Consider the following 12779-nt stretch of genomic DNA (forward strand, 5'->3'; position numbering starts at 1 on the left):
AAAAACATTTTAATAGGGTTAGATTTATATTTGACCTCATGCTATAGTTTAAAGGTAATAACATTTCTTTTGAATTGTTGAATGTCGATGTCAGATTTATCAAAGCAATTATAGAAGTGTATATGTTATAGGCTTATTGTTTTATAATGACTTAGTGGAGTGGTTTTTTAAGATGAATATTTTTTATAGACTTGGTGAGGTAGTGAGATGATTTTTTTTTTAGCATTTGCCTCTTTTCTTTAATAAGACAAAATATTTTTTCTAGCATTTGCTTCAGTTTTAATAAAACAAAATGTCATTAGATTTTGTAATAACCCTAAGTAATGAGAATAATGCATAATTAGTTGCAGCATAAGGATGTAAGCCCATTGTAATGACTCATCCCCAATGTTTACGTCCTTATTCTCTCGTCTCAGATGGTAGAATGGCCTCCATAGCTGTAGAAACCACTGCTGACACCTGTGCTGCCACATCTGCTGTTTGGTCTCCCTTGGCCCTCCTTTCTCCTACTCTTCCTCCAGCCCCACTACCACCACCACGCAGTCTGTCTAATCGAACTCTCGAAGCTGTAAAGTCTCTTTCCGAAGTCTCAAAGCATAACAACCACTTTAACACTCCGGCTATGGCCTCTGTTCCGGGAACTTCCATTACAGCTTCTTCTCCTTCCTCACAGTCCAATGGCCCTTCCACTCCATCTCCACCACCACCTCCTACTGATTTCCAGCCTCTGACGTCACCTCCGCCTCCAGATTTACCTCCACCTCCAGACTTCTACGTATCATCGTCATCTTCACCTCCACCGCCTCCCCCTCCTCCATCATATCTGTTCCCTGAATTGTCATCAGGAGATCTTCCCCCTCCTCCTCCTCCCCAGCAGCTATTAATGAATATGGAATCACAAATGCATCCTTTGTACATTTGCTCCTACGACCCACCATCACCCGAAATAAAATCCGAATACGATCCAAAACTTCCTCCTGGGTTTCCCTGCGATTCAAAACAGAGTTCAGTGTCACCACTTCCTCCCCCTCTTCCACCTCCTCCTCGGCCTACGCCTCCGCCACCACCTACACCTCCTGTGAGACAAGCATCAAGGGAAAATATAGATGTACCACCTTCAGATTCAGAGTCCTCGGACAATAACAGTTTAGCTAGTCAAGCTTTTACTAAGGAAAGTTCTGGGTTATATTTAGCTTCAGGAGAAGGGACCCAAACCAAAGACTCTGGTGATGGAACAAGTTGTAGATATCCATCAAAGACTGTAAATGACACTCCTTTAAGCACAGACGATTCCTTAGACGGAAGAGCTGTCTCAAGCGGACTTTCATCCTCCACTCTTACTGCAACCCTTCTCCTAACACCAGAATCAGGGTTGTCTCCTTTACCTCCTCATGCTCTGAGGGTCTCACCAGTACCGACAGATGCCAATACAGTCACTTCTTTGCAGACTGATGATTTAACTTCTACAATAGAGACCAGCAACACATCGACACCTAATATTTTTGATAGCCGAGATACTACATTTGACATCGATACTCCAGAGGTGACACCACAGCTCTCAGAGATTTTAGGGACTCATTCACCTACTCCATGTGAAGTTAAAATGAATTCGATAATGGATGAAATTTTAAATGGCGATGGTTCTGAGGTTACACCACATCTGTCTGAAATAAGTGGATCCCATTCAGCAACCCCAGTTGAGGAGAGGATGAGGTCGGTTGATGCTGAAACTCGCGAGGAAGTAGAGTTAAATACAGCTATGAAACGAGCTGCTCTGTCCATCAAATTAGAAGGTCCCACTTCTTCACCTCCAGATACATCAGAAAGTGAGAGACTTGGAGATGCTACAGGCACTGAGTCTCTTTCAGAAAGTACAGATTACAGCCTGACAGAAAGAATAACAAATTCCCTTACAATTAACAGCAATACTGAAGTTGCACAAATGTCATCTCCTTTTTCGACAGAACCTCCATCACTCTTTTCTCTTCCAACAGACAGTGATACTATATCAGCAGACATGGACCCCTTATCTGCAGACATTTTGTCTCCAATGGGAGAGTTTGAGTGTTACCCAGCAGATGTAGAGACTTCGACAATAGATTCTGTTGCCACAAGAGGAATGGATGCATTTCTTACTTCCTCGTCAGGTTATTCTGACACTGCATATGCTACGGCTGATAGCAACATGGAATCACTGACAATGTCCCCTGTCTTCACAGAATCATGCACCATAACTCCCATTCCAGCAGATTATGTTACTCCCACATCAACGCATCCCACCACTACCCCTGTGCCTTCTCCCATTCCCTCATCTCCCTTGCCCTATTTTGATACTGTCCCTCCTGATACAATACATTTTTCTCAGTCCCATACCTTATTTGTTAACCCCTCTGCATCTACTACGGTAACCGGTACCTCAAGAACATTAGTGTCGGCTACAGAACATCACTTTCAATCTCCCTTGAGGACTTGTATTGATCATAAAAGGTTAGTTCCAACATCACTATCTGACTCCTTACCTAGTCAAGATGACAAAAGCATAACTTCGCTGACTTTGTCAGATAACTTGCATACTACAAATACAGGATTTGATAAAGTTTCAGAATACAATGATAAACTTAAAAAGACCCTACAATCTAGTATTGATGTTCTGAAATTGGAAGAGAAGTTATGTCAAGAAAAATATCGGGAAGGCCAGAAATGTAGAAATGAATCTGATACTACACCTCTTGATATCGTGCAAGAGGAAACAAATGAAGGTCAAGAGAAATTAAACACTGAAGTAATCAAACCCAATGAAGATCTCATGTCGCCTATTAAGAAGGAAGAAATAGAAATGGAGGAACTCTCACATCTAATGCAAAGCAAACCTGACGTTTCACAAGATAAATCTCCTATGACTGATGAACATGAATCAGAAATGGTTATAAATGATGATCTGGACAAAAAGGAATGTGATGAAAAAGTAAAACATGCAAAAGAAGATGAAATGATGGAAGAAGTATCTGAAGCTGCATCAGAGGAAAGTTGTAAAGGAGAACATGAAGAAAATGAAAGAAAGTCCAGTATTATATACTGTGGGTCTGACCAAGTAACGGAAAAATCTGATGAAACCCTTAAATCACCAGACAATAGTCTCTTGAAAATTGATACTGAAATAGAGGCTGGAAACCACCTAAAGAGTGAAACAAATCTTAGTAACATTGGACAATCTGATACAAAGAAGAGCACAGATGAAAGTGAACAGTTTTTGGCTTGTAAAGCCGAAGACGAAGGCGAGTCCAAACTTCAGATGGATGAACAGAAAAAGAATTCTGATAAAGATAAGGAGGAGTCTGGAGAATTGCCCCCTTCACCACTATTTGTATTTGATTTCTCTTTAGATGGTCAAGAGACTATAAATGACAATGTAGAAAAAGACTTATCCGTGTCGCCATCAACAACAAAGACAAAGTCATTTCCTACCTCTCCAATTCCTGATTCCCCACCCAAGCAATCTGTACCTCTGAGATTTAGTACCTGTGGAGGGTCAATGTCTCCCAAAATTCCATTGTCACCTGCTAAATCACCATTACCGATCACCAAGGGAATTGATTCCACCTCTCCCAGGAGCCCTGGTGTGATTCCTCTCTCAAGATCACCAGAGGAAGCTATGGAACTACTTGATACTCTAGTAGGTAACATGGAGAATTTATCTGCAGATCTGCCCCATTCATTGGTATTAGAGAAAGAAAATAATGAGGTTACAGCTACACCAGTAGTATCTGACAGTATTGAAGCAAATACTGAATCTTCCAAAACAGAAACCAAGGCTCTCGAATCCATTGTCCCTGAAAATCCTCCTCAGAAAGCTATGGACACTCCTTCTGATTTATGGAAAAGTGAAGAAAATGAATGGGATCACTCTATAACCATTTCAGATGAAACTGACGGTGTAATGACAGACTCGATGTTTTCCTACAGTTCACTGACATCACCAGTTAGTCAAATTGAAAATATATTTTATACTCCTCAGTCATTACCTGCATCATCAGGATCTAAAGATTCACTTTGTGGGGATAGTAAAGATGCCCCTATAAAACCTCAGGACTCCCCAACTTATGAACTGTCATGTGATAATGTTGCTACAGCTGATATCAATACACATAGCTCTTCCAATGCTAATATAACACCATCTGATAAATCTGATACATTGCATGTAACTAACAACGGGAAATCTAAAGAAAATATAGTAGATACCAAGGTAATGTCAAGTGAATTAATTGTTGACTGTAAAGTAACAGATGATAATGATAATAATGTAAAGACATCAAAAACATTGCATGAAATACAAAAGAAAACTGGGGAAGATATAGAAATAGATTCCATTAATTCTGAAACTAATAAAATCTTAGAAAGAAATGAAACAGAACTTACTCTTTCAAATGATTTTAACAATCAAAAAAGTAGTTTAGGGAATAGTTCTGATGTTGGCAATGTGCCCCCTGTAGAAAGCAATGATACCCCTGCTTCATTTTCTTCTCATTCCCTTCACAGCATCGTGGAAGATGTTGTTCCACCTCCACCAGCTTCCCGTGCCAAGACACCTCCTTTGCCTCCCCCTAGATCTTGTGTCAATACTCCCAGACCAGGAATGGGAGCCCCTTTACCCCCACCAAGGCAATATATGCTTATTCCAATCAACTCATCCCAACCACCATCGAGAAGACACAGCCCCCCGCCGGCTCCGCCAAGGTCTACTTCTGTTCGCAGATCTCCACCTCCTCCACCTCCCAGGTCAACAGTTCAGACACCTGCTTCAATAAATGAATGGATAGACTTCCCTCCTTTACCTCCACCCCCTACTGCTGTTATTAACACTCCATCAACTCCACCAAAACTGACTCCTGTGCCAGAAGAGTCCTCTTTTCCATCTACACCTCAGCCACCAAAAGAATCTGAGAATGAGTTTTCACCAGCCAGATCTGTTTCTCCTAGATATAGAAAATCCCCTTGCCTGACAACTTCTAATAGCAAACCTGGCAGTGGTTCTGAGGCTGCAACAAAGACCTCAGGCTTGAAAGGTGAGCCAAATGAGGAAAAACATAATTTACAATCTGAAGTAGGTGTGCTGTCAGAAACTTCCTCAGCAGATATAGAATTGGCTTCTTTGATTCGTAAAAGTGAAAGCCCTCCAGCTCTTCCTCCAGCACCTGAAGAAGATAATGAAGAGGAGCCTCCCCCTCCACCCCCACCTCCAGTTGCCTTTAGAGATGAAAATGTAGCCCCCTTTCCTCCTCCACCACCTCCAGAATCACTAGTTTCGCCTCCAACAGCGCCTCCACCACCTTTAAGAAGTAGAATTACAACACCACCACTTCCTCCCCCTCCTAAAGCAGTTTTTTCTCATGAGTATGTTGAGCAGCAGAATTCTCATCATTCAAGTGATGAAACTAACAAAGATAGGTTTCTTCTAGCTTCAGATATGGCATCAGGTTCAAGCAATCCGTCAGCGGCAACACTTGCAAGTGATACGCAAAGTGCTTCAAATATTCTTGCCCCTGCTTTACCATCAGCACCTGTAGCTCCACCTCCACCACCTCCTCCAATGCTTGCCTCACGTAGTCCATTACCTTCCTCTTCTCAAACTCCTAGCCACCCACCATTATCTGCTCCTCCACCGCTGCGATGTCCAGTTCCGCCGTCATCAAAGGTAACTCCAAACTCAGCACTGTGGACCGTTTCACCATATGGCAAAATGGTCATAACTCGAAACGACTTGCCTTTACCCTCTCCTGAGGAGGAAATTCGGAAAACCTTTTATAATGTCAAGAACTGGGGGTTGTTGGAATATGGCATGGATACGTTGGCTGTGTACACGCAGTTGCGACCAAATATACAGATGGGACCACAGTAAGTAAAGAATTCCTCTCTTTCAAGTTTTTACTATTTCAGTAGTTTTTAACCAATTCATTCATACATTCTTCTGATAATTACTTATGAAGTATGGATCATTAACTTCTAAGACAAATGTTTTGGCCAATTTTTCAAACAGAAAATTTAGGTTTTGGCCAATTTCTCTACAGAAAATTTAGAGCTTTTATGCTCAGCATTTTAGTTGTCATTATCAAAATTATACAGTTAAACCTCAGAGATTGAATGCCCGGAACTCAAACAAATATTTCAGAGGTCGAACAACTTCAGAGGAGCTGTATGTACTAAGACAAAGACAACTGGCACAATCAGTGTACCTCTTGCCCAGTTCATACCTGCAAAACACTTCTGCTAACTTCTTTTTTTATTAATTTCACTGATTTTAGTGAATTTTTGTGTCCATCCATACACAATGGTAAATGAGGACATGATTTCAGAGGAGACACAGGTAAGGGGTCCTGTGCGTACCTTGTTCAGTGATAAAGGAAATAAGGGGAAAATGGGCAATGTGAATTTTTTTTTTAAAGAAAAATTCCATCCAGATAAGGTAGTAGCCAGCCTAGCAGATAATTCTTATAATGATAATGCATCGAGTCATTCAGAAACATGTTAAAACAAAAGAAAAAACAATCCTCTTTTAATTATTTTTTAGCAAAACAGCCTTAAGTGAATCACAGTTAATACCAGAAAAAAAGACAAAGAACAAAAGAACCCCTGAAGGGGAGTTACTCAATATTCATATGGAAGGAAACTTCCCTTACCACCCACTCTCTTTACTACAGGTAAAGTTAAGTTGAATGTTAATTTATTTGATTAATCTTAAGTTTTTCTTGTTTTACTTGTAGTATTCTTTTATGTACTGTACTATACTGCATTTTGATATTGTAAACTTTGTGTAGAAATGCCCAATAATAGAAGGAGATGGGGGAAAGCCAATTAATATTTCCCTTCATTCTTATAAGTAATACTGATTTGATGTTCATACATGGTTTTAGAACCAATTATGCTCAATCTCTGAGGTATCGCTGTAAATGTGTATCCTTGTATGTAATTACTATATTTACCCAAGTACTATTGTAAAAAATGTATCATTTTTAGTAATTATTTTATTGACCCAAGATTCACTGTAAAATGTATCATCGCTAGTAATTACTGCATTTACCAAATCTTGCAGGTTTCGAATGTCATCTCTTGTGACTGTAATCTTTGACTGACACAATACCAGTAACATTTTTATTCTTTGTTTCTCCCGCCAGTGTCAGCATCATCTGTCCTTATATTTTTCTTCAGGATTCCTCCCCATAGGTTACCCCTGTGACCATGGCATAAGTGTCTTTGCATCTGATAACCTCTCCAAGAATTCTGGCTTTTCTTCCTCTGGTTTAGTTATCCTTTTTGTAGTGCAAATACTCATTGCTTTTTTTAGTATGGGGATCAAGGAAGTAAAAATTCCTGGAGCTAAATTATGCTCCTCCCTACAATTTTCTACCATTGTTCCAATAATTACAGTGTTCAATTCCTTACAAGCTTGCTTAATTCTTATTCTCCTTTTGGATTCTTGACAAAATCCTGCTTGTTACTGGGAACCCTATCTTTCAAAGAAGTTTTTTCTTTATATTTTGGAGCTGTATCTATTTCAAAAGTTCTGCCTACTTTTATGGGTGAGTTTTGCTGCTTCATCATGATTTTGATAAGGACGAAAATGTGTACTGTGGTTCCTGTACAGTATGTGGAATGTTTTCAGATGTGTGAGGAAAAGGAAGGCTGCATAGAGAATAAGTTATTTGATGCATATGTGGGGAAAGAAAAAAAATGCTGCATCTAGAGAGTATGATACATCTTTAGGCTGTCTTTCCAAACCTCAGAGGGTTTTATTTTTCTTAAGTGGTATGAGCTTGATGTGTGGTTTGTGCTCTTGCCAATGCCCTACCAATTTTTTTATCTATCTAAATCTATTTGTTCCAACACGAATACAAACCATTATCCTTAAATAGGTGTGACTTCAGCGGAACTGAAAAGGCCATGGAAATATAATGAAGTACTGTAGTTATACGTGGCTGCCAGTAAGTGGCGGGCAACCCCTGCTCACTTGTCAGTTAGCTAGACTCACATGTGACTTTGGCCTCAAGAAGTACACTCATACTCCTGCTGCCTTTCAGATTTTGTTTGTTTTAGTTTTTTATTCTCTTTGTTATAAATAAGTGTGTAAACAGGCTGTTTTGTTTGGGTAAACCTAGGTAAATTAAATGGAAAGAACAAGAATATGCTATTGTTTTCCAGACAAGCCACAATGTGTGACAAGTTTACTGTATGTGCAAGCTTGCCATTAATCTTATCATCCTTGTACAAGGGTGGTGATTATTTGCAGTCATCTCCTTGCTGTGTGTGGATGTACAGCGATGATGACAACCTAACCCTAAGAAAGTTGGTCTTCCTTGGCAATTTCTGGTGCTCTGTTGACAGAAGGGAGTTTTTTTTTTACCACCACCAGAACTTCTAAAGCTGCCCCTGCAGGGTCTTCTCAACTCCTGATTGTCATATGGAGGTGCTAAAGATTGTGGCACCTGCTGGTGTTGTTGTTACTGCTTTTGAAGAGTCCCCTGTTGCCTTTTTCTCTGTGAGACCATTGTCATTAGTTTCCAAGATCTCAACCCTGAAGAAGGCTGTTAAGAAGTGTGTGTGTGTTCCTCCTCTATCTCATCTTCGTTAGATTCTTCAGACGCTGCTACTTTTAAGAGGAAGAACATCATCAAAGATGTACAAGACTGACTGATCTCTCCCTGCTTACATTTAATAGAGATAATACAGTACCAACAACCAACCCAAACTGGGAAGGCATCTCGGTATGCAATACAGGCGCTTACACTCCTGTTATCAGTGCTTGGTCTTGTACAGAACTAAGTATGTACAATTACTGGGGTCGGGATGAAGGGCTCTTCCTTCTTTCCCCGTTTTCCTGTATGCACGACCATTTTCTCTTCTATTATGAGAGAAAGCGGTAATGCGGTACCGAGAATCAACCAAGACTGGAAAGATGTCTCGCTACATGATACAGGGGCTTACTCTTCTATCTGTCTCTTTCTGAACTGAGCCCACACACTGGCAGTCAGGATGAAGGGTGTCACCATTCACCTCTTCCTTCTTCTGGACAATACAGGTACACCTCAGTCTCTCTCCCTAAGGATACTTTGGCTCCAAAGGGAGAGAAATTGGCTCGTGGTAAGGTGAGGGGAGCCAGCTCTTGGTATTGTTGCTAATATGAATGACAAGATATTCTCTCACGTGCCGGTGATGGAGAGTATGATCCTCAGTTTCTTTGTGATGTATTTCTTGATGATTGGTCTCTGCATGATCAGTCCTATCATGATCATTCACTGTGAGATCAGTCACTGTGTTTTTGTTCTTGTTAACCTCCGGCCACTTCTGAAGTTCCACCGCCACATTAGGAAGATCATTCCACAATCTAGGCACAGCTTGAATAAAACTTTTAGAATACTGTGTAGTACAGTACGGTACAGTATTTTGCCTTATGATGGAGAAGTCATGATTGTTAGAATTAACTGCATACCCAGTACTACATACAGGATGGTACAGTCTGGGAAGATGTGAATGCAATGGATAATCTGAATTATAAAAAATTTAATGCAACATGCAAAAAGAACTGAACGACAATACCAGAGATTAATATCAAGATCTAGAAATAGGAATTCAATAGACTGTAAGTTTCTAGCCAACAAATTGGGATGAGAGTCAGCAGCTGAAGACCAAACAGGAGAACAATACTCAAATTAAGGTACTGGAGAATGAAAGAATTAAAAGATTTCTTCTGGATAGACTGATCGCCAAAAATCTTGAAAGACTTTATCAATAAGCAGCTTCCTGTATTGACCACTGGTTCGGTGCTGTCTCTTACTTCACTACTACTCAAGATGTTGGCGAAGTATGGTAAGTCGGCTCTGTCCATTGTAAAGCCAGTGATCTGCAGCACTAGTCAGTAAATGAATGAGTCAACTAGGTCTTGAAGGGAAGGGATACTTTTGTTTCCTTATTCTCCAAGCAGCTGTGGCAGGAGGCGATGTCGACATAGAGAAATGTCTAGGTTCTGGTGGCTACTATTTCTTTTCTCAAAGGGCTGTAGAGGCAACAGTGGAGGAATGCTAGCCTAAACTCCCTCATCCACCATGCAGTTACTTTCAGGGGCCCAGGCCTTTCGAAGGCAACTGCAGCACTACCACACCAGCATTGGCTTTGAAGAAGCTCTGGCTGCCTGCAAAGCCCAATCAGAACCTTCAGCTGTTTCTACCAGAAAAAAAGGTGCAGACAGTGTTCCAACCTTTCGTGCCTAATCTGGCAGTACAGAAGTGGCAATAGAGCTAAGATGATGAAGTCAACAGTTCTCTCCCAAGGTACCATAAGTTGCAGATGCCTGTCATGCCGTGGGGTAACGTTTTATTGAGATGGACTAGGGCAGTGGGTTTTAGAAGTCCTTTGGGATGGAAACTTCCTTTCATTTGTGATTCTATGTCCTTCCCTCTGTTATGCTCAGATGGTATTCAGAGTTACACTCCGTAATCAATGAAAGCTCTGGCCTAAGCAGCAAAGGTGAAAGCAATGGAGAAGAATGTACCCAAAGTCATTTGGGACTGTTCTCAAGCTTTTCCTGGTGAAGTTAACTGGGGATTGGAGATCAGTTGTCAACCTCTTTCTTTTAAGCAAATTTGTTTTTCAAACTCTGTTCAACATGGAGACAGCAAGTTCTGTGTGGTCTGCCATCATAGAGAAAGACTATTTGCTGGAGGTGTGGACCTGAAGGACGCTATTTTCAAATACTGTATCTGTTGATCAGTCCTACAGAAAGTATCTCCATTTTATCTTCTAGTGATTAGTGCACTTGTTTAAAGCCCTACTCTTTGAACTGCCCACAGCATCCTAATTGTTAATGCGAGTGTTCACTCTGGTCTCACCTAGGGCCTTCTTAAACTGGATACAGCTTTAGTTGAATCTAGACAGCTGGCTGATCCTGGCCTCTTCCAAGAGGCAGTTGCTCCAGGATCAAGACTGGCTATTTTATGACATGATCTAGGTATCATGATAGATTGGGAAAAGTGGATTTTCATGCCCAAGCAGAGCATGAAGTCTTTCCACCAGATTATTTCATCAGCAGACAGAGAGGTCTTGCTCCTGTTCCTGTACAAGAGAGAACTTCCAGTTTTGCAAGAGTAATGTCTTGTGGGACATCTATCCTTGCTGGATAAACTCATTCCACACAGGCATATCTGGGTGCAAACTCTCCTTGATTATCTTTATGTTGTTCCTGTGGAGCAAGATGTACAGTACAAGATCTTTCCAAGTGACTGAAAGATGAAAACCTTGGTAAATGCTTTGCTAACTGTTGTTTGTGCGGTATTGAAGTGATAAACTCAAGTAAGTCAGTGGTTTGCACTGTATCAATAAACAATGACACACATTGTAATAAAATACTGTGGTTCTGTGTATATCAGAGTTGTAAGTTTTTCTCGGAAATATTTAGAAAAGTTGCAAATTTTATTGATTTATTCTTATATAACTTCTACAAAGACAGAGTAAAATAGTTTTATTTTTCTTTCATTTTTAGTGCTTCATGAGTCTGAAAAATTTCTGCAATTGATATCAAACCGTTCAAGAATAGGCTAGCATAAATTTGTGTTGTGGTGTAACTTTTCCAAATCAGTTTCTAAAATCACATCCTCGTGTTGATTCAATTATTACTGTAAAAAGATTGAGAATATACACACTCAATATTTGTTTGAATCTTTATAGTACTGTACTTTACTTCTACAGGTGTGGTTTAGTGGCCTTGAGCATGGCTTCTCAAGTCTTCCCAGAAACAAAAGAAATAGCGGATTTACTCAAAGAGGCCAAAGAACACAAATTTACTAGTCACGGAGAAATGTTTTCCTCTGAAAATATGGCTAAGCTAGCAAATGAAATCAATGGCATGGAAGCAGTTGTGCGGAGAGATGTGCTTTGCAATCCCAAGATTCTTCTAGAACTTCTCATACAAGGAAATCTTATTCTTGTACCGTATCCTTTCAAAGAAAACTTAATCCTTAGACTTAATCTTCATTTTATTTAGAAATTTTGATGTTTAGGAATGACAGTTAGTACAGGCAGGGGTTTATGTGTAGGCATTGCAAAAGTTTTCATATAGTAGACAAACTTTCTATTTCTTACTATATCATCTTTGCACAGCTAGGCTATTATTTTTCATTACCAGTAGCTACAATATTTTTCTATATTCAAGTTTTGCTGATGCTCCGTTCATTTTTAATGCTTCAGTTATTTTTCAATATATATATATATATATATATATATATATATATATATATATATATATATATATATATATATATATATATATATATATATATATATTCCATTTGTTTTTGTAGCACAAGTAGTAGAACAGAGGTTTACATAATCATTGATATTTTTGCATTACTTAAATAAAGGAAAGGAATAAGTTTGGTGTTGATTGCTACACCAATCAACACTTCGTCAATAGCATTCGTAGTAAATCTTAGTGAGGAATTTGTTTAAATTTTTTCTTAATTTTTTATTCGTTTACTAGACTCTCCTAGTTAGGTTTCGCTTGCATTTTCCTCACTGAGGGAACCGGGCCCTCAAAACTGATACAAATTGGCATAGATAGGCCAGGTTTCTTGTTCCAGGCAGTCTGAAATTGTGCTAGATAACTAAACTTCTTTTTAAATTTGGCTTTTGTACAAAATGAAAAATCATGAGAAGGATAATGGGAATTTTACAGTTTATCACACAAAATTTTAACAGTATTAAGTTAATCTAGAGTTTTTTTTTTTTTTTACACA

General features: G+C 39.5%; 1 protein-coding gene across 2 annotated transcripts in view; it reads left to right on the forward strand.

Moving 5' to 3' along the window:
- The window catches only part of LOC137633346 (mucin-2-like), a 113981-nt gene that overhangs the window by 95602 nt on the left and 5600 nt on the right, over nt 1-12779 (forward strand). For both annotated transcript variants that reach the window (XM_068365598.1, XM_068365597.1), the window contains exons 2-3: nt 417-5892; nt 11734-11976. In XM_068365598.1, the coding sequence (XP_068221699.1) occupies nt 425-5892; nt 11734-11976 (5711 nt within the window). In that variant the 5' untranslated portion in view covers nt 417-424. The remainder of the gene's footprint in view (nt 1-416; nt 5893-11733; nt 11977-12779) is intronic.

Source organism: Palaemon carinicauda, chromosome 42 (assembly GCF_036898095.1).
Source record: "Palaemon carinicauda isolate YSFRI2023 chromosome 42, ASM3689809v2, whole genome shotgun sequence".
NCBI lineage: Eukaryota > Metazoa > Arthropoda > Malacostraca > Decapoda > Palaemonidae > Palaemon > Palaemon carinicauda.